The sequence below is a fragment of the Oncorhynchus nerka genome, linkage group LG24, assembly GCF_034236695.1.
Source record: "Oncorhynchus nerka isolate Pitt River linkage group LG24, Oner_Uvic_2.0, whole genome shotgun sequence".
Classification (NCBI taxonomy): Eukaryota; Metazoa; Chordata; class Actinopteri; order Salmoniformes; family Salmonidae; genus Oncorhynchus; species Oncorhynchus nerka.
In genome coordinates, this window is record NC_088419.1 from 81,750,848 (window position 1) to 81,771,980 (window position 21,133).

Sequence of the window (21,133 nt, forward strand, 5' to 3'; positions counted from 1 at the left end):
GTCATTGGGTAGGGGCAGACAAGGTCATTGGGTAGGGTAGCGGGGCAGACAAGGTCATTGGGTAGGGTAGGGGGGCAGACAAGGTCATTGGGTAGGGTAGGGGGGGACAGACAAGGTCATTGGGTAGGGTAGGGGGGACAGACAAGGTCATTGGGCAGGGTAGGGGGCAGACAAGGTCATTGGGTAGGGTAGGGGGGCAGACAAGGTCATTGGGTAGGGTAGGGGGCAGACAAGGTCATTGGGTAGGGTAGGGGGGGTACAGACAAGGTCATTGGGTAGGGTAGGGGGCAGACAAGGTCATTGGGTAGGGTAGGGGGCAGACAAGGTCATTGGGTAGGGTAGGGGGACAGACAAGGTCATTGGGTAGGGTAGGGGACAGACAAGGTCATTGGGTAGGGTAGGGGGCAGACAAGGTCATTGGGTAGGGTAGGGGGCAGACAAGGTCATTGGGTAGGGTAGGGGGCAGACAAGGTCATTGGGTAGGGTAGGGGGACAGACAAGGTCATTGGGTAGGGTAGCGGGGCAGACAAGGTCATTGGGTAGGGTAGCGGGACAGACAAGGTCATTGGGTAGGCAGTAGCGGGGCAGACAAGGTCATTGGGGGTAGGGGGGCAGACAAGGTCATTGGGTAGGACAGACAAGGTCATTGGGTAGGGTAGCGGGGACAGACAAGGTCATTGGGTAGGGTAGCGGGGACAGACAAGGTCATTGGGTAGGGTAGGGGGGCAGACAAGGTCATTGGGTAGGGTAGGGGGCAGACAAGGTCATTGGGTAGGGTAGGGGGCAGACAAGGTCATTGGGTAGGGTAGCGGGGCAGACAAGGTCATTGGGTAGGGTAGGGGGCAGACAAGGTCATTGGGTAGGGTAGGGGGACAGACAAGGTCATTGGGTAGGGTAGGGGGGCAGACAAGGTCATTGGGTAGGGTAGGGGGCAGACAAGGTCATTGGGTAGGGTCATTGGGGGGTAGGGACAAGGTCATTGGGTAGGGTAGGGGGACAGACAAGGTCATTGGGTAGGGTAGGGGGGACAGACAAGGTCATTGGGTAGGGTAGGGGGCAGACAAGGTCATTGGGTAGGGTAGGGGGGGCAGACAAGGTCATTGGGTAGGGTAGGGGGCAGACAAGGTCATTGGGTAGGGTAGGGGGCAGACAAGGTCATTGGGTAGGGTAGGGGGGCAGACAAGGTCATTGGGTAGGGTCATTGGGGGGTAGGGGCAGACAAGGTCATTGGGTAGGGTAGGGGGGCAGACAAGGTCATTGGGTAGGGTAGGGGGCAGACAAGGTCATTGGGTAGGGTAGACAAGGGGACAGACAAGGTCATTGGGTAGGGTAGGGGGGGACAGACAAGGTCATTGGGTAGGGTAGGGGGGACAGACAAGGTCATTGGGTAGGGTAGGGGGCAGACAAGGTCATTGGGTAGGGTAGGGGGACAGACAAGGTCATTGGGTAGGGTAGGGGGACAGACAAGGTCATTGGGTAGGGTAGGGGGACAGACAAGGTCATTGGGTAGGGTAGGGTTGGGTAGGGCAGACAAGGTCATTGGGTAGGGTAGGGGGCAGACAAGATTGGGTAGGGTAGCAAGGTCATTGGGTAGGGTAGGGGGCAGACAAGGTCATTGGGTAGGGTAGGGGGCAGACAAGGTCATTGGGTAGGGTAGGGGGCAGACAAGGTCATTGGGTAGGGTAGGGGGGACAGACAAGGTCATTGGGTAGGGTAGGGGGCAGACAAGGTCATTGGGTAGGGTAGGGGGCAGACAAGGTCATTGGGTAGGGTAGGGGGGCAGACAAGGTCATTGGGTAGGGTAGGGGGGACAGACAAGGTCATTGGGTAGGGTAGGGGGCAGACAAGGTCATTGGGTAGGGTAGGGGGCAGACAAGGTCATTGGGTAGGGTAGGGGACAGACAAGGGGACAGACAAGGTCATTGGGTAGGGTAGGGGGGCAGACAAGGTCATTGGGTAGGGTAGGGGACAGGGGACAGACAAGGTCATTGGGTAGGGTAGGGGGGCAGACAAGGTCATTGGGTAGGGTAGGGGACAGACAAGGGGGTCACAGACAAGGTCATTGGGTAGGGTAGGGGGACAGACAAGGTCATTGGGTAGGGTAGCGGGGCAGACAAGGTCATTGGGTAGGGTAGGGGGACAGACAAGGTCATTGGGTAGGGTAGGGGGACAGACAAGGTCATTGGGTAGGGTAGGGGGACAGACAAGGTCATTGGGTAGGGTAGGGGGCAGACAAGGTCATTGGGTAGGGTAGGGGGGCAGACAAGGTCATTGGGTAGGGTAGGGGGACAGACAAGGTCATTGGGTAGGGGGGGGACAGACAAGGTCATTGGGTAGGGTAGGGGACAGACAAGGTCATTGGGTAGGGTAGGGGTCATTGGACAGACAAGGTCATTGGGTAGGGTAGGGGGACAGACAAGGTCATTGGGTAGGGTAGGGGGGCAGACAAGGTCATTGGGTAGGGTAGGGGCAGACAAGGTCATTGGGCAGGGTAGGGGGAGGAGTGACAGACAAGGTCATTGGGTAGGGTAGGGGGGGCAGACAAGGTCATTGGGGGTAGGGGGTCATTGGGTAGGGTAGGGGCAGACAAGGTCATTGGGTAGGGTAGGGGGCAGACAAGGTCATTGGGTAGGGTAGCGGGGCAGACAAGGTCATTGGGTAGGGTAGCGGGGCAGACAAGGTCATTGGGTAGGGTAGGGGGGCAGACAAGGTCATTGGGTAGGGTAGGGGGGCAGACAAGGTCATTGGGTAGGGTAGGGGGCAGACAAGGTCATTGGGTAGGGTAGGGGGGGCAGACAAGGTCATTGGGTAGGGTAGCGGGGCAGACAAGGTCATTGGGTAGGGTAGCGGGGCAGACAAGGTCATTGGGTAGGGTAGCGGGGCAGACAAGGTCATTGGGTAGGGTAGGGGGGACAGACAAGGTCATTGGGTAGGGTAGGGGGCAGACAAGGTCATTGGGTAGGGTAGGGGACAGACAAGGTCATTGGGTAGGGTAGGGGGACAGACAAGGTCATTGGGTAGGGTAGGGGGACAGACAAGGTCATTGGGTAGGGGGGCAGACAAGGTCATTGGGTAGGGACAGACAAGGTCATTGGGTAGGGTAGGGGGCAGACAAGGTCATTGGGTAGGGTAGGGGGACAGACAAGGTCATTGGGTAGGGTAGGGGGCAGACAAGGTCATTGGGTAGGGTAGCGGGGACAGACAAGGTCATTGGGTAGGGTAGGGGGCACAGACAAGGTCATTGGGTAGGGTAGGGGGCAGACAAGGTCATTGGGTAGGGTAGGGGGGGACAGACAAGGTCATTGGGTAGGGTAGGGGGCAGACAAGGTCATTGGGTAGGGTAGGGGGGACAGACAAGGTCATTGGGTAGGGTAGGGGACAGACAAGGTCATTGGGTAGGGTAGGGGGACAGACAAGGTCATTGGGTAGGGTCATTGGGGGTAGGGGACAGACAAGGTCATTGGGTAGGGTAGGGGGACAGACAAGGTCATTGGGGGTAGGGGGACAGACAAGGTCATTGGGAGGGTAGGGGGACAGACAAGGTCATTGGGTAGGGTAGGGGGGATTGGGCAGACAAGGTCATTGGGTAGGGTAGGGGGACAGACAAGGTCATTGGGTAGGGTAGGGGGTACAGACAAGGTCATTGGGTAGGGTAGGGGGGGACAGACAAGGTCATTGGGTAGGGTAGGGGGGGACAGACAAGGTCATTGGGTAGGGTAGGGGGACAGACAAGGTCATTGGGTAGGGTAGGGGACAGACAAGGTCATTGGGTAGGGTAGGGGGGAGACAAGGTCATTGGGTAGGGTAGGGGGCAGACAAGGTCATTGGGTAGGGTAGGGGGGGCAGACAAGGTCATTGGGTAGGGTAGGGGGGGCAGACAAGGTCATTGGGGGTAGGGTAGGGGGGTAGGACAAGGTCATTGGGTAGGGTAGGGGGGAACAGACAAGGTCATTGGGTAGGGTAGGGGGACAGACAAGGTCATTGGGTAGGGTAGGGGGACAGACAAGGTCATTGGGTAGGGTAGGGGGACAGACAAGGTCATTGGGTAGGGTAGGGGGCAGACAAGGTCATTGGGTAGGGTAGGGGGGGTACAGACAAGGTCATTGGGTAGGGTAGGGCGGGGACAGACAAGGTCATTGGGTAGGGTGGGGGCAGACAAGGTCATTGGGTAGGGGACAGACAAGGTCATTGGGTAGGGTAGGGGGACAGACAAGGTCATTGGGTAGGGTAGGGGGGACAGACAAGGTCATTGGGTAGGGTAGGGGGACAGACAAGGTCATTGGGTAGGGTAGGGGGGACAGACAAGGTCATTGGGTAGGGTAGGGGGACAGACAAGGTCATTGGGTAGGGTAGGGGGACAGACAAGGTCATTGGGTAGGGTAGGGGGACAGACAAGGTCATTGGGTAGGGTAGGGGGACAGACAAGGTCATTGGGTAGGGTAGGGGGACAGACAAGGTCATTGGGTAGGGTAGGGGGACAGACAAGGTCATTGGGTAGGGTAGGGGGGGGACAGACAAGGTCATTGGGTAGGGTAGGGGACAGACAAGGTCATTGGGCAGGGTAGGGGGACAGACAAGGTCATTGGGTAGGGTAGGGGGACAGACAAGGTCATTGGGTAGGGTAGGGGGGACAGACAAGGTCATTGGGTAGGGTAGGGGGCAGACAAGGTCATTGGGTAGGGTAGCGGGGACAGACAAGGTCATTGGGTAGGGTAGGGGGGCAGACAAGGTCATTGGGTAGGGTAGCGGGGCAGACAAGGTCATTGGGTAGGGTAGGGGGACAGACAAGGTCATTGGGGGGACAGACAAGGTCATTGGGTAGGGGGCAGACAAGGTCATTGGGTAGGGTAGGGGGACAGACAAGGTCATTGGGTAGGGTAGGGGGAACAGACAAGGTCATTGGGTAGGGTAGGGGGGCAGACAAGGTCATTGGGTAGGGTAGGGGGCAGACAAGGTCATTGGGTAGGGTAGGGGGCAGACAAGGTCATTGGGTAGGGTAGGGGGCAGACAAGGTCATTGGGTAGGGTAGGGGACAGACAAGGTCATTGGGTAGGGTAGGGGGCAGACAAGGTCATTGGGTAGGGTAGGGGGACAGACAAGGTCATTGGGTAGGGTAGACGGGGCAGACAAGGTCATTGGGTAGGGTAGGGGGCAGACAAGGTCATTGGGTAGGGTAGGGGGCAGACAAGGTCATTGGGTAGGGTAGGGGGGGCAGACAAGGTCATTGGGTAGGGTAGGGGGACAGACAAGGTCATTGGGTAGGGTAGGGGGACAGACAAGGTCATTGGGTAGGGTAGGGGGCAGACAAGGTCATTGGGTAGGGTAGGGGACAGACAAGGTCATTGGGTAGGGGGGCAGACAAGGTCATTGGGCAGGGGACAGACAAGGTCATTGGGTAGGGGACAGACAAGGTAGGGGGGTACAGACAAGGTCATTGGGTAGGGTAGGGTAGGGGGCAGACAAGGTCATTGGGTAGGGTAGGGGGGTAGCAGAGACAAGGTCATTGGGTAGGGTAGGGGGGACAGACAAGGTCATTGGGTAGGGTAGGGGGACAGACAAGGTCATTGGGTAGGGTAGGGGGACAGACAAGGTCATTGGGTAGGGTAGGGGGGGACAGACAAGGTCATTGGGTAGGGTAGGGGACAGACAAGGTCATTGGGTAGGGTAGGGGGCAGACAAGGTCATTGGGTAGGGTAGGGGGACAGACAAGGTCATTGGGTAGGGTAGGGGGACAGACAAGGTCATTGGGTAGGGTAGGGGACAGACAAGGTCATTGGGTAGGGTAGGGGGACAGACAAGGTCATTGGGTAGGGTAGGGGGACAGACAAGGTCATTGGGTAGGGTAGGGGGGACAGACAAGGTCATTGGGTAGGGTAGGGGACAGACAAGGTCATTGGGTAGGGTAGGGGACAGACAAGGTCATTGGGTAGGGGGGACAGACAAGGTCATTGGGTAGGGTAGGGGGACAGACAAGGTCATTGGGTAGGGTAGGGGGCAGACAAGGTCATTGGGTAGGGTAGGGGGCAGACAAGGTCATTGGGTAGGGTAGGGGGGCAGACAAGGTCATTGGGTAGGGTAGGGGGACAGACAAGGTCATTGGGTAGGGTAGGGGGACAGACAAGGTCATTGGGTAGGGTAGGGGACAGACAAGGTCATTGGGTAGGGTAGGGGACAGACAGACAAGGTCATTGGGTAGGGTAGGGGGACAGACAAGGTCATTGGGTAGGGTAGGGGGACAGACAAGGTCATTGGGCAGGGTAGGGGGACAGACAAGGTCATTGGGTAGGGTAGGGGACAGACAAGGTCATTGGGTAGGGTAGGGGGACAAGGTCATTGGGTAGGGTAGGGGGACAGACAAGGTCATTGGGTAGGGTAGGGGGACAGACAAGGTCATTGGGTAGGGTAGGGGGCAGACAAGGTCATTGGGTAGGGTAGCGGGGCAGACAAGGTCATTGGGTAGGGTAGGGGGGCAGACAAGGTCATTGGGTAGGGTAGGGGGCAGACAAGGGTCATTGGGCAGGGTAGGGGGACAGACAAGGTCATTGGGTAGGGTAGGGGGACAGACAAGGTCATTGGGTAGGGTAGGGGGGACAGACAAGGTCATTGGGTAGGGTAGGGGGGCAGACAAGGTCATTGGGTAGGGTAGGGGACAGACAAGGTCATTGGGTAGGGTAGGGGGACAAACAAGGTCATTGGGTAGGGTAGGGTCATTGGGCAGGGTAGGGGGGACAGACAAGGTCATTGGGTAGGGTAAGGTCAAGGGTAGACAAGGTCATTGGGTAGGGTAGGGGACAGACAAGGTCATTGGGTAGGGTAGGGGGACAGACAAGGTCATTGGGCAGGGTAGGGGGACAGACAAGGTCATTGGGTAGGGTAGGGGGGCAGACAAGGTCATTGGGTAGGGTAGGGGACAGACAAGGTCATTGGGTAGGGTAGGGGTAGGGGACAGACAAGGTCATTGGGTAGGGTAGGGTAGGGGTAGGGGACAGACAAGGTCATTGGGTAGGGTAGGGGGACAGACAAGGTCATTGGGTAGGGTAGGGGGGACAGACAAGGTCATTGGGTAGGGTAGGGGACAGACAAGGTCATTGGGTAGGGTAGGGGGACAGACAAGGTCATTGGGTAGGGTAGGGGGACAGACAAGGTCATTGGGTCAGGGTAGGGGGACAGACAAGGTCATTGGGTAGGGTAGGGGGGCAGACAAGGTCATTGGGTCAGGGTAGGGGGGACAGACAAGGTCATTGGGTAGGGTAGGGGACAGACAAGGTCATTGGGTAGGGTAGGGGACAGACAAGGTCATTGGGTAGGGTCAGGGTAGGGTAGGGGCAGACAAGGTCATTGGGTAGGGTAGGGTCAGGGGGCAGACAAGGTCATTGGGTAGGGTAGGGGGACAGACAAGGTCATTGGGCAGGGTAGGGGGACAGACAAGGTCATTGGGTAGGGTAGGGTAGGGGGACAGACAAGGTCATTGGGTAGGGTAGGGTAGGGGGACAGACAAGGTCATTGGGTAGGGTAGGGGGGACAGACAAGGTCATTGGGTAGGTAGGGGACAGACAAGGTCATTGGGTAGGGTAGGGACAGACAAGGTCATTGGGTAGGGTAGGGGGGGGGACAGACAAGGTCATTGGGTAGGGTAGGGGACAGACAAGGTCATTGGGTAGGGTAGGGGGACAGACAAGGTCATTGGGTAGGGTAGGGGTAGTAGGGGACAGACAAGGTCATTGGGTAGGGTAGGGGGACAGACAAGGTCATTGGGTAGGGTAGGGGACAGACAAGGTCATTGGGTAGGGGGATAGACAAGGTCATTGGGTAGGGTAGGGGGACAGACAAGGTCATTGGGTAGGGTAGACAAGGTCATTGGGGGGTACAGGGGACAGACAAGGTCATTGGGTAGGGTAGGGGACAGACAAGGTCATGGTAAATTGTTGTCAACACAAACCATTGATATGATTATCCTCTTTGAAGATTCATCCAAAGAGTGAGGTCAGGGGAGGTTGCAAGGTGTGTGTGTGTGTGTGTGTGTGTGTGTACACTGAAGTGTTCGAGGAAAGGCTGAGGCTTTCAAGAACTGAGACAGCCTCTACCAATAAAACTGTACACATCCTTGGACCATGGCGAATGAAGAGAAGTGCCTGGTTTCCTACAGCTAGTGTGTCACTGTGGGCCTTATGTCATGTTAGGACCAGACTGTCTGTTAGGGGGGATGTCACAGTGAGTGCTTGTCTCACCACATTAAAACACATCCAGTGTGATGGTTGAGCTGCTGCTAGCACTGTGAAATAAGGACACAGAGACAGAGATATTCATGCTTAGTTTTTAATCACTTCATAGAAAAAGTATTTTCTGATATTTTAACACAATATACAATATTATACCATACATTGTGTGAAACATTTAATATGTCCGCTGCGACTGTAACGCATTAGGTAGGTATTCAAAAGACATGTCAAATAAAAAACATCTCTCATGCAGATAGTGCCAAGCGTGGCTAACCACAACTCGGACCAAAATGTTTAACACAGATTAACAATGTTATACTGGTGACAAATTTGAATTTCAAAACTGCTAACAACTTTTGGTCAAATCAAAATAGTTCACAACAGCACGATCAATTACAAGAAGATCACATGTTTGTAACGATTCATCACGTTTAGCTCAGAGATATTGTAGCCTGCCACCAATAATCCCCCTGAACTGCTTTACATGGAAGGACGTGTAAAGGAGCAGACACTCTGTCTGTCTTTCTGTTGTTACTCCTTACTTCTGTCCAACCAGTAGATCTGAACCCCAAATCAGCAATCTGCATTGAAAATGTTGCACAGAGGAGCATGGATTAGTCACTACTACAAGCTGCTAAGAGGAGAACGTCTCGGTGTGGACTAGTGATAGACTACAGTATCAAAGCTTCTCCACAGCTTATCATAGCTATAACCAGGCCTCTGTTGTTTAACATGTCCTCTATGCGTTGTAAACCTACAGGTTGTGAATATGTCTCTTTAGCTGCTGCTCAGGGCACTCAAACATTTGTGCGAATATATATTGACTTATTATATAATATAAAAAAACAAATAGAGGATATAAAAAGCCTCCGACGCAGAGCCCTGTACATGTTAGACACTCCCCTCCCAGGTAATGCAAGTGCATATAAATTAAAATAGATTTACACTGACTGAAACAGTATTCTTATGTACAGTACAACTGAATGTAATGAATACACTGTTATAAACAGCAAAGGACCAGCTTGAGCTCTAGTGACAGACAATAAGAGGAGTCATGTTGAGCCTAGGTGACAAAGACTAACATGTACACACGTACTCTCACATTTTATGACATGCACACACACACACACACACACGCATCGACGCACACGATTACCATGTAAGCCTGCTGGAGTGAGTGAGGTTATAGACAATAAGGTAGTTGAAGTACCTTTGAGTATGTCAGTAAACCTAAGTGAATAATGGAGAATAGGTCATAGATGCTGAATAGGCCATCATGAAAACCAGCCATGGAGGCCTGTAAAGGACAATCTGCCTTGCAGACTGCCTGGAGTAGACGGTCTTAATGCTGACCCACAGTGACAGTGAATTACACTGTCTGGGGCCTTTTGGTTTGGTGTCTCTGTCACATCATCTCTAGATAACCTACTACTGTGGGTCATCATCCTCTTGTTCTCAACAATAAGTATTTTTCTCCTCGGGTTTGTGTTTTTGCAGCAGAGGATTAAATTTAACGGACTAAATCCTGATAAACTTCCCGTCCGGTCAGGAAATGTGATACAGTTAGTGAGAAGGGAAGATTAAGGTCAATGGGTAGAAGCAGAACCTCGTTCCCTTTTATTAGGTGGATGAATAAATAGCTGAACTGTATGAACCATGTGAATAATTATAGTGCAGCTGCCTTCTAGACATGCAGCCGCCTGGCCACCTTTCATCATCTGGACCGGTCCTGATTCTACAGGGATAGGGGGTCCTTCCTTAGTTAGATTGTTACATTATCAGAACCAGTTAGGTTTTGGAATCTTTGGTCCAGTAGGATTAATAGACGACAGCAGGATACCTCGAGAGGAAGTTGGAAATAGCCTTCCAACTGTATGTGATAAGAAACTTTGCTTTGGCTGCCAAGTGCTATTTCTGTCTATGATGTTGACATTTGTTTGGAGTCTGAACGATATCAGGATTTGATCCATGAGGGAGATTGTGGGGAAGCAGGTTAGATGTCAGAATGTTGTGTAACTGTTTTCTGGAGCTAAAGTGAACATCTATCTGCCTACCATTTGTCTACAGTGAGGTCTGACAATCTAGACATGCAACACGAATGTGTACATTGTGTACATTTAATTTCCATATAGAAACATATATTTTGTACATGGATTAAGATGACAGAATGTGTATTTCTTATTATGGGGAAACATGTTTTTAGCATTTGATGAGTATGTCCAGGAATTGTTTGTCTAAGTTAGTTTGGATTTCTTCTATTGCCCAATAGTAGTAGGAAGACTGTTCTCTTTGTCTGAGATATAAAAGGATTTTGCTCTTGAGCTTTCGAAAAAGAAAGAAAAAACAACAACATTCATACTAAAGTGTGTTCAATAAATTAAAAAACTAGTAGAAAAGGCACACAAAAGTCCTCTGACAAATGATACAAGAAAAAAGTGAACATATTTTTCTCTCTCTATATAAACTCATGTCCATCAATCAGTAGTTCATAAGCTACCTCATGACATCCCATTTCAGTAAAAAAGTCACAAGGTACAAAACTTCTCTCAGTAGTAGTGTCGACATTTCAGATGCCAGTCGGGATGGAAAAACAACCATTTCCCAGATTGGCCCAAGTCCTTCATTTCATTTCCTCAGAGGCCTTTCCGTCAGTCCTTCAGGCCCAAAATGTTTGCAGCATTTTCCCTGAGAACTCCGTAGCCGCCCACTGAAACTGTCCCTCTGTTGCAGGCTCCTAACGGTGCAAGGATGGGGGGATTGAAACTGACGCTCCATGCGAGCTCAAACTAAGACCCCCGTGGGCTTGTTAAAAAGCACAGCTGCAGGATTTCTCCTGTTTAAAACATTAAACCAACCACCATTGCGGTGCAGCCGAGCCCATTAAGTGTCTGTGGGTGATGCATCGTGGGTAATTATCGCTATGGATGACGTGGGCTCCATGGATTCCTCGAAGTCCTGACAGTCAAAGTAGTCAACCGGAGACCGAGACGACTCCCCCAAAACATCCTCTTCCTCCTCCTCATCCTCCTGGCTCTGTTCATCTTTCTCTGTACCCTCAGAGTCCTCCTCCTCCAGGGTGAGTTCAAACTGGAACTTGTCTCCCACCTGGCCCCCTTCACCTCCACCCTGCTCCCGCTGCTCCGTGGCCCAGGGAGGAGAGGGGCTCTGGGGAATCATGCTCTGGTACCAGTTCCTGTTGTCCTCCAGAGTGTCCAGGATGTCCTGAGCATCAGGGTGCACCAGGTCAGCCCACGTCTCCCACAGAGGGTGGACGATGTAGTCTATGAAACCCACCTGGAGAGAGGGAGGGAAAGGGAACAGTAGTGAGTCAGGAGTCGGAGTGTGTATGTGTGTGTGTGTGTATATGTGTGTCTCTGTATGTCCAGTATCATACCTGGCTTTTCTCTACTGAGGCAGTGTGTTTGTCACACATGGGGCTGATCTCCATGCCTCTCTCCCTCTCCCTGTCTCCCTGGTGGAAGAACTCCTCCATGATGCGGTCGGTCCACTGACGGTACAGCTCCAGAGACTTGGTCGGGTTACTCAGGTCAGCACAGTGAACCATGTTCCTCAGCACCTGATGGAGAGACGGAGGGAGAGAAGAAGGTGAGAGTGATATGGAGTGGTAGGAGAGAAAGCGAGAAGAAGAAAGATGGCTAGAGAATGAATGAACAGGGTTGAAGAAGAGAGCAGGAGGAGACAGGTGAAAATGGAGTGAAGGAGCAGAGGTCATACCACAATCTAAACCATGTTACTAAGTCTAGATGATGATGATGATGATGAAGATAAGCCCACCTGTATTCTGTCGGTGTAGTTGTCCAGCAGCAGGACCCCAGAGCTGGTCACCTTCTTGGTCTCCACCATGGTCTTCAGGTCAGCTAACAGACTCATGTGCTTGGACATGTCAGTGGCCAGAACCATTTCGATGACCATCTTCCTCAGGCTCTGCCTCTGCTTCTTGGTCAGGCTCTGGAAGATGTCACAGTTGTCCTCCTGCAGCAGCTTGAAGCCCACAGCTAGATGGTGGTTCTCTAACACGGACTCATCGTTGTACATCAGGGCCAGCTCAGAGTCTGAGGGAGACAACAGACAATGAATCAGTCACTTGTTCAACACAGTTGATGAATATGGATATCTATACAGTATCTATAGATAATTCTCATATATTTATTCTATACATTATTCACATAACAGTAACAGGTCTAAGAGAAAGACTCACTGGTATTGATGAGGAACTGGTTGGACACCCCCGGGTGGTCCACATCATGGATTGCTGCAGCAAAGATGGCCGCCAAAATCTCTAGATCGCTGAAGACCGCCTATGTGAGAGAGATGGTCCAGGGTTAAGAATTTCTCAAGAGAAACAGTCAAAGAACAAAACAGCTACAGGGAACAGCTAATCCCAGTGCAGCCCACTCCCATTGATTCCCATGGCTAGGGTTGCTATCGCTAACAGCCAGCATAGTGTAAACACTAGTCAGAGCCAGATGAGTGCTGGCCTACATTAGCGAAATGACTATCTTATGCTAACCATGTCTCTGTCTCTCTATAGGCACCCATACATAGCGGTTTGACACTGGCTGTAAGAGCAGGGCTGTACACATGATGGACGGATGGGGTGACTGTAAAAAAGGAGGAGAGTGGCTGGTGACATGCTGAGGGCCACAGAGAATGGAGCTGTGAGAACAAACAGAATGGGGTGAGGCAGGGGGCAATGAGAGAGGGAGGAATAGGGGATAACTTTTGGTTTAAGTCTAAAGACTGAGGGAAGATGACTTAGGAAGAATGCGATTGAAAACCCTGGGGAAGACTTACAGAACCATAAGATTCAATGGTTGGGGAGAGAGTAAGGACAGAGCACTAATCGGGAGTTCTATTAGCTCAGATGGGTGTGGGATGAGGGTGAGGTAATGGTAGGGTGTGGGATAAGGGTGAGGTAATGCTGAGGTGGGATAAGGGTGAGGTAAAGGACGGGTGTGGGATAAGGGTGAGGGTATGGTGTGGGATAAGGGTGAGGTAATGCTGATGTGGGATAAGGGTGAGGTAATGGTAGGGTGTGTGATAAGGGTTAGGTAATGCTGATGTGGGATAATGGTGAGGTAATGGTAGGGTGTGGGATAAGGGTGAGGTAATGGTATGGTGTGGGATAAGGGTGAGGTAATGCTGATGTGGGATAAGGGTGAGGTAATGGTAGGGTGTGTGATAAGGGTGAGGTAATGGTATGGTGGGATAAGGGTGAGGTAATGGATGTGGGTGTGGGGTAATGGTAGGGTGTAATGGTAATGGATGTATGGGATAATGGGTGAGGGTAAGGCTAGGGTGTGGGATGAGGGTGAGGAAATGGTTGAGGTGTGGGGATAAGGGTGAGGTAATGGTAGGGTGTGGGGTGAGGGTGAGGTAATGGCAGGGTGTGGGATGAGGGTGAGGTAAGGCTAGGGTGAGGGATGAGGGTGAGATAATGGTTGGGTGTGGGATAAGGGTGAGGTAATGGTAGGGTGTGGGATGTGGGTGAGGTAATGGTAGGGTGTGGTATAAGGGTGAGGTAATGGTAGGGTGTGGTATAAGGGTGAGGTAATGGTAGGGTGTAGTATAAGGGTGAGGAAATGGTAGGGTGTGGTATAAGGGTGAGGTAATGGTTGTGTGTGGGATAAGGGTGAGGTAATGGTAGGGTGTGGGATGCGGGTGAGGTAATGGTAGGGTGTGGTATAAGGGTGAGGTAATGGTAGGGTGTGGTATAAGGGTGAGGTAATGGTAGGGTGTAGTATAAGGGTGAGGAAATGGTAGGGTGTGGTATAAGGGTGAGGTAATGGTAGGGTGTAGTATAAGGGTGAGGTAATGGTAGGGTGTGGTATAAGGGTGGGGTAATGGTAGGGTGTGGTATAAGGGTGAGGTAATGGTAGGGTGTGGTATAAGGGTGAGGTAATGGTAGGGTGTAGTATAAGGGTGAGGAAATGGTAGGGTGTGGTATAAGGGTGAGGTAATGGTAGGGTGTAGTATAAGGGTGAGGTAATGGTAGGGTGTGGTATAAGGGTGAGGTAATGGTAGGGTGTGGTATAAGGGTGAGATAATGGTAGGGTGTGGGGGATGTGTGAAGAAAAGAAAAGTCTAGTGTCAGCCACTTAGGTGTGGGATAAGGGTGAGGTAATGCTGATGTGGGATAAGGGTGAGGTAATGGTTGGGTGTGGGGTAAGGGTGAGGTAATGGTAGGGTATGGGATAAGGGTGAGGTAAGGCTAGGGTGTGGGTGGGGTGAGGTAATGGCAGGGTGTGGGATGAGGGTGAGGTAAGGCTAGGGTGAGGGATGAGGGTGAGGAAATGGTTAGGTGTGGGATAAGGGTGAGGTAATGGTAGGGTGTGGGGTGAGGGTGAGGTAATGGCAGGGTGTGGGATGAGGGTGAGGTAAGGCTAGGGTGTGGGATGAGGGTGAGGAAATGGTTAGGTGTGGGATAAGGGTGAGGTAATGGTAGGGTGTGGGGTTAGGGTGAGGTAATGTCAGGGTGTGGGATGAGGGTGAGGTAAGGCTAGGGTGTGGGATGAGGGTGAGGAAATGGTTAGGTGTGGGATAAGGGTGAGGTAATGGTAGGGTGTGGGGTCAGGGTGAGGTAATGGCAGGGTGTGGGATGAGGGTGAGGTAAGGCTAGGGTGTGGGATAAGGGTGAGGTAATGGTTGGATGTGGGATAAGGGTGAGGTAATGGTAGGGTGTCAGGATAATGGCAGTGGGGTAATGGTGAGGTAGGTGGGTGGGGATAAGGGTGAGGTAATGGTTGGATGTGGGATAAGGGGGATGAGGGTGAGGATAAGGCTAGGGTTAGGTGGGATAAGGGTGAGGTAATGGTTGGATGTGGGATAAGGGTCAGGTAATGGTAGGGTGTAGGATAAGGGTGGGGTAATGGTAGGGTGTGGGATAAGGTTCAGGTAATGGTAGGGTGTGGTATAAGGGTGAGGTAATGGCAGGGTGTGGGATGAGGGTGAGGTAATGGTTGGGTGTGGGATAAGTGTGAGGTAATGGTTGGATGTGGGATAAGGGTCAGGTAATGGTAGGGTGTGGGATAAGGGTGGGGTAATGGTAGGGTGTGGGATAAGGGTGGGGTAATGGTAGGGTGTGGGATAAGGTTCGGGTAATGGTAGGGTGTGGTATAAGGGTGAGGTAATGGTAGGGTGTAGTATAAGGGTGAGGTAATGGTAGGCTGTGGTATAAGGGTGAGGTAATGGTAGGGTGTAGTATAAGGGTGAGGTAATGGTAGGGTGTGGTATAAGGGTGAGGTAATGGTAGGGTGTAGTATAAGGGTGAGGTAATGGTAGGGTGTGGTAACTGGGGGTAGTGGTTTGGTAACTTACATCGAGGGCTGGTGTAGAGAGTAGGATGTGTGTGGACTGGGGTTAGGGGTTTGGTAACTTAGGTCAAGGGCTGGTGTGGGGGTTAGGGGTTAGGTAACTTACATCGAGGGCTGGTGTAGAGAGTAGGATGTGTGTGGACTGGGCCACATCTGCCGCGTGGAGGCTGTTGTGGTAGGCCACGTCTCCATGGTAGTGGTCCTCCAGGGTCATCATGTACGCCACAAACGTCTCTGTCGGGATCTTAAAGGTCTTCAGCAGGTCTCTCTCCTGCAGGGGACACAAGGATATGACTTAGTACCTATGTACAGCTGTAGCATATTGTCTGTGTGTGTCTGCGTGTGTGTGTGTCTGCATTGCATGCATATATGTGCGTGCAGGCGTGCATGTGTGTGTGTAGGAGTGTATAGCCAGTTATAACCTACCTGGAAGATGGCGTACATGATACAGGTGAGCGGTCTATGTTCGGAGTACTCCGACACGGTAAAGATGTTCAGACCCCACTTATTCAGATCCTCCAGTTCCTTGGAGAGCATGTCCTCCTTGTCCGTCTTGACCCCGAACCGTGAGATGGAGGAGTTGGAGAGGGAGGGTCCATAAGAGACCTTCTTCACTCCAGTGATCTGAGTCATCAGCTGTTGCTGCTTCTTCCTCTCCCGACCAGCCTTTTCCTTGGGCGTCACAGATGGCATGTCCATGTCGTTCTGTTTGTCTGCGGGGGGAGAGGACATCTCTTTGGGTTAGGACACTCCATGCCATTGTGTTTGTCAGACCACAGAGAGAAGAGAGGATGAAGGTTCGATGGCCCATTCAGTTTAGTAATGTCATTACAATGAACTCTAACTGTGCTGCCTCTCATAGCTGAACTAACATGTCTCTTTCCTCTGAGGGTTATTCAATTACCACTGTCACTCTACCCCTCTCTCTCTCTCCCTCTATCGCTCCCTCTCTCTCTCTGCCTCTATCTATCTCTCTCTCTCCTCTCTCTCTCTCTCTCTCTCTCTCCTCTCTCTCTCCCCCTCTCTCTCTGTCCCTCTCTCTCCCTCTCGCTCCCTCTCTCTCTCCCCCTCTCTCTCCTCTCTCTCTCTCCTCTCTCTCTCTCTCTCTCTGTCCCTCTCTCTCCCTCTCGCTCCCTCTCTCTCTCCCCCTCTCTCTCCTCTCCCTCTCTCCCTCTCCTCCTTCAGTCATAATAGAAAATGGCCGATTAAACATGCTATAACATGTGATGCATGGGAAACAGGGGAAGAGCAATAAACTGGCACAGTAATTCATTATCACCATCATTATCACCATTATCACCACTGAGACAATGTCTACTAGCTTCTCAGACATGCCACTAAATCCACTCTCCCATTCCCTTACACACACAATGGACCAGAACTCTATGAATGGAAGGGACATTTGGTTTGGCCATTGAAATAGAATGCATTTTTGTATGGGTTTTAGAAGGATATAAGCACACAGCAGACACTTCCTCCATAAATGGTAGTGTGTGTTTATTAGTGTGTGTTTATTAGAGTGTGTGTTTATTAGAGTGTGTGTTTATTAGAGTGTGTTGCTGATTAAGCTGTATTGTTTGACATGTGGCCATCTGTCTGTCTGTCTGTCTGTCTGTCTGTCTCTGTCTGTCTGTCTGTCTGTCTGTCTGTCTGTCTGTCTGTCTGTCTGTCTGTCTGTAAGTGGTTTTACCAATTCAAAATGTTCTATGCAGGTGGAGTGTTATTGTGACCTTGATTCCCTGAGGCCCAGACTACTGTCATGTCTCTCTCCTCTCCATGGGCTGGGTTAAATGTAGAAGATACATTTCAGTTGAATGCATTCAGTTGTACAACTGACTATGTATCCTCTCTTCCCTTCCCTTTTCTTTCTCTTCCCTCTCTCTCTCTCTCCATTTCTCTCACGTTTATTCTGCTGAAATTCTGAACCTCCAGCCTGCTCTATATGCTATCAGTGAAACCCAAATGCCAGAGAGAGAAAGAGAGAGAGAGAAAGAGAGAGATGGAGAGAGAGTGTGTGGGTGGATTTGGGATTTTAAAATTCCCTTAATGGGTTATGCCTGGCTGTTACCGTGGTAGCAAGCCGGAAAGAGCCAGCTCAGCCAGGGTGTTATGGGATGAGTGGAATGAACAGCTGTGGAGGAGAGGAGCCCTTGCACGTGAATGGCCCTCACACACACACCATCATCCCCAACCCACAGTCCCATAGGGATGAGCTGCCCAATATGATGCACGCACATATGAAGGGTTCAACTCTCTCTCTAACAAGGCATCCTAAGATGACCTTACAATACAAAAACAATGTGGGTGGAAAATGTAGAGAGGGAAACTTGAAAATGGCAGCCATAAATGTCAACAATGTTATCCCCTTGCCTTGTTTTTCTAAAGAAACAATGAGCTCGATATTGCTGTAACATAATTCTAAATATAATTCCAATCAATGGTCAGTGGTCAGCTCAGGACAAACTATCAGCTGTCTTTTTCCTAATGTTTTCTCTGCATCTCTTTCCCATATTAATGTGTAGCCAACCAGCTGCAGCAAACCACTCCTACTGCTCGGTCCCACAGGGAACTATGGAGCGGTAGAGTGACAGAAACTCCCATCTCCCATCTGTGTCTGATCTACGCACTAACTTCCTCAGGCATGGAGCGATGGAGAAAGGAAGGGTGGATGGGGGACGAAAGACAGAGATACATTAAAAGGGATATGAGTCACCGAATGGGAGGCTCAGTTATCTGTGAGGGGGTTCCACTGTACCCCCACCTCACCTCGTAATACCAGTCTCTCCATCTCTCTCCATCCCCCCCCCCTCTATCACAATCTCTCTCCCCCATCTTCTAGCTCAGACCCTGCAGTGGGAGACTAGAGGGGACTAGATTCAGATGGCAGTGCATCACACATGGTACAGTACATATGCAGGTAGATAGCAGGCCACGGGCGTCCATATTGTCTGTCTTCTACCTGCCTCTGTCCTTCCTCCTCTCCCACACATATCTTCTGTCCTAAATGGCACCTTATTCCATATGTAGTGCACTACATTTACCAGGGTCCATAGGGCCAGCCCATAGGGTTCTGGTCAACAGTAGTGCACTATATAGTGAATAGGGTACCATTTGGGATTCAGCCAGAGTCACGACTGTACCCCCCCCTCCCCCCCTCTCTCTATCCACTGGCTCTGATGTGGCCTAACAAGCTTACCTGTCAATCAACCAGCAGCAGAGGCACCTCACTAAGAAGTGTGTAGCCAGTCAACCACCTCAAAGCTTCAGGCTTTTCCTATCTGGTTTTGTTTTAATGGGCCTTGGAAGTGATGGATGAATACTAACAAGAGGTAATGGGGCAGGGTTTTACAGTACACCCCTGCAACAAGCATCCAGACTCAGACAAAATGGAGGGAGAATCCCACACACACACACACACACTGCGGTATACTATATACACACATGTGTGAGATATAAGATATGTGTATTTGTGTGTACAAAAATACAATATTTGTGTGGGTGTATGAAAGTGTGTTCGATTGATTGTGTGTGCATGATTGATCTTTAGCAGTCTATTAGAAGTGTGTGGGAACAGTCACACATCAAAAGCAATGGATTTACATAAAGAGAGAGAGTGTGTGTGTGTGTGTGTGTGTGTGTGTGTGTGTGTGTGTGAGAGAGAGAGAGATCAGGTCGTTACCCATAAAGGTGTTGGAGATGAACTCGGACACCTGGTTCCCGGAGCGACTCATCTCTGAGAGGTGTGTCAGCTCCCGGTTCAACATTCTCTTGAACTGGAAAAGAAGACACAGAGGAGAGGGGGAAAACGTCAGCATCCTGGAAACTACTGGAAAACCTGGAAGACATTATGGTGCAGGAGAATACCATGGAAAAGCACAGTCACTGGTGATTACTGTATGCTCATTCAAGCTTTATACAAACAAACTACATCTCTAAACAAATCTCTAAACATTACAACATTACACACAATCGGTACAAAAGGGATTTGGAAAATAACCATTTTATTGTTTTCAGATCAACAAATCAAATCCCTCCAGGATAATATTATGCAGATTCCATCTGGTTATTTTCACATTCATGGTTTCTGGTTCATATTGCAAAACCTGCAGATCTGCAGTGTATTATACAGCCTATGAGAAAACCATGCATACAACACAGCTGTAGGGAAGCCCCGCCTCTGCAGCAACAGTAGCACTGTCTGTGTGTCAGAGAGAGAGATTCCTAGCCCCATCCACAGCACTATTGTGTTCTGCAAAGATGTAACCAAGATGGAGCCTCAGCTCAGCTACATAACATCAGACCACCTAGGACCAAACAACCACCACACTGCATAGAACACAACCACACAACTACACCCTCCAAAACATCATCAAAACATCACCAAAATACTATAACAGCTCAAACACCAAAACCAGAAGGTAAATATAATGTCATGGCATGTTATCCTGAGCAGCTATGTCAGCTAACAATACAATACACACCTTAATGTAACCCCAAGACACAGACAGCAGGTAGTTAGCTTCAGGCATTTTGGAACCGTTTTTTCCCTCCCTATAGGACAGAGAGCCAGCAGCAACAGCCGCAGAACTACTGTAATCCAGCGTGGTAAAATAGAGAGAGGCAGATGAACGGGACTCCTTTAGTGCTAAAAATAATCCCCCTCTTCTCTCCTCTTCTCTGCTCCCTTGGCTTTCTGGCTCAACGGCTAATAGAACAGCTAGTTAAAGATGGCTGGTCGCTCTCTCTCTCAGCAGATGTCTCAGTGAGGCTCTCCATGTCTAGGTAAGAGGATACCAAATACCAATACCAAAGAGGAGAAGGAAGCAGACTGTATCTGTAATCAGGGTTAGTGGTTCCGTCCTAGGCTAGGAGATCCACAGAACTGGGCTGCAGCTGGAGCTATGAGCTAGATTTGGAGCTGAGGGGGGCTCTGAGCACTGATGAATAATAGACAAGAAGGGGAGGAGGGAAGAAATAGTGGGATGGAGAGAGGAGGAGGAGAGAAAAAAGGTAAAGCACTGTGATGCTCATCTGACTGGAGGGGGGTTCCTCCACTGTATTCATCTCACTCTACTACTCTCTATCTGCTGCAGCTCTCTTCTCTCTCTTCCTGGATCTCTCTCTAAGTTTCACTCCCTGGCTCTCTCTCTCCCTGGCTCTCTCTCTAGGTTTCACTCCCTGGCTCTCTCTTTCCCTGGCTCTCTCTCACTGGCTCTCTCACGAAGTCTCTCTCTCTCCCTGGCTCTCTCTCTCCCTGGCTCTCTCTCTAGGTTTCACTCCCTGGCTCTCTCTCTCCCTGGCTCTCTCTCACTGGCTCTCTCACGAAGTCTCTCTCTCTCCCTGGCTCTCTCTCTCACTGGCTCTCTCTCCCTGGCTCTCTCTCTCACTGGCTCTCTCTCCCTGGCTCTCTCTCTCCCTGGCTCTCTCACGAAGTCTCTCTCTCTCCCTGGCTCTCTCTCTCATTGGCTCTCTCTCCCTGGCTCTCTCTCCCCTGGCTCTCTCTCTAAGTCTCTCTCTCTCCCTGGCTCTCTCTCTCCCTAAGTCTCTCTTCCTTCCTTTTCTCTCTCAATCCTCTCTCTC

The 21,133-nt window shown here is 51.0% G+C and overlaps 1 protein-coding gene across 3 annotated transcripts in view; it reads right to left on the minus strand.

Moving 5' to 3' along the window:
* Nucleotides 1–8,296: 8,296 nt before the first annotated feature.
* pde4ba (phosphodiesterase 4B, cAMP-specific a) overlaps nucleotides 8,297–21,133 on the minus strand; it is a 346,990-nt gene continuing 334,153 nt past the window's right edge. For all 3 annotated transcript variants that reach the window (XM_065009204.1, XM_065009203.1, XM_065009205.1), the window contains 7 exons: nucleotides 19,233–19,326; nucleotides 15,980–16,266; nucleotides 15,660–15,824; nucleotides 12,439–12,538; nucleotides 12,015–12,292; nucleotides 11,614–11,796; nucleotides 8,297–11,513 (listed from right to left, as the gene is read on the minus strand). In XM_065009204.1, the coding sequence (XP_064865276.1) occupies nucleotides 11,100–11,513; nucleotides 11,614–11,796; nucleotides 12,015–12,292; nucleotides 12,439–12,538; nucleotides 15,660–15,824; nucleotides 15,980–16,266; nucleotides 19,233–19,326 (1,521 nt within the window). In that variant the 3' untranslated portion in view covers nucleotides 8,297–11,099. The remainder of the gene's footprint in view (nucleotides 11,514–11,613; nucleotides 11,797–12,014; nucleotides 12,293–12,438; nucleotides 12,539–15,659; nucleotides 15,825–15,979; nucleotides 16,267–19,232; nucleotides 19,327–21,133) is intronic.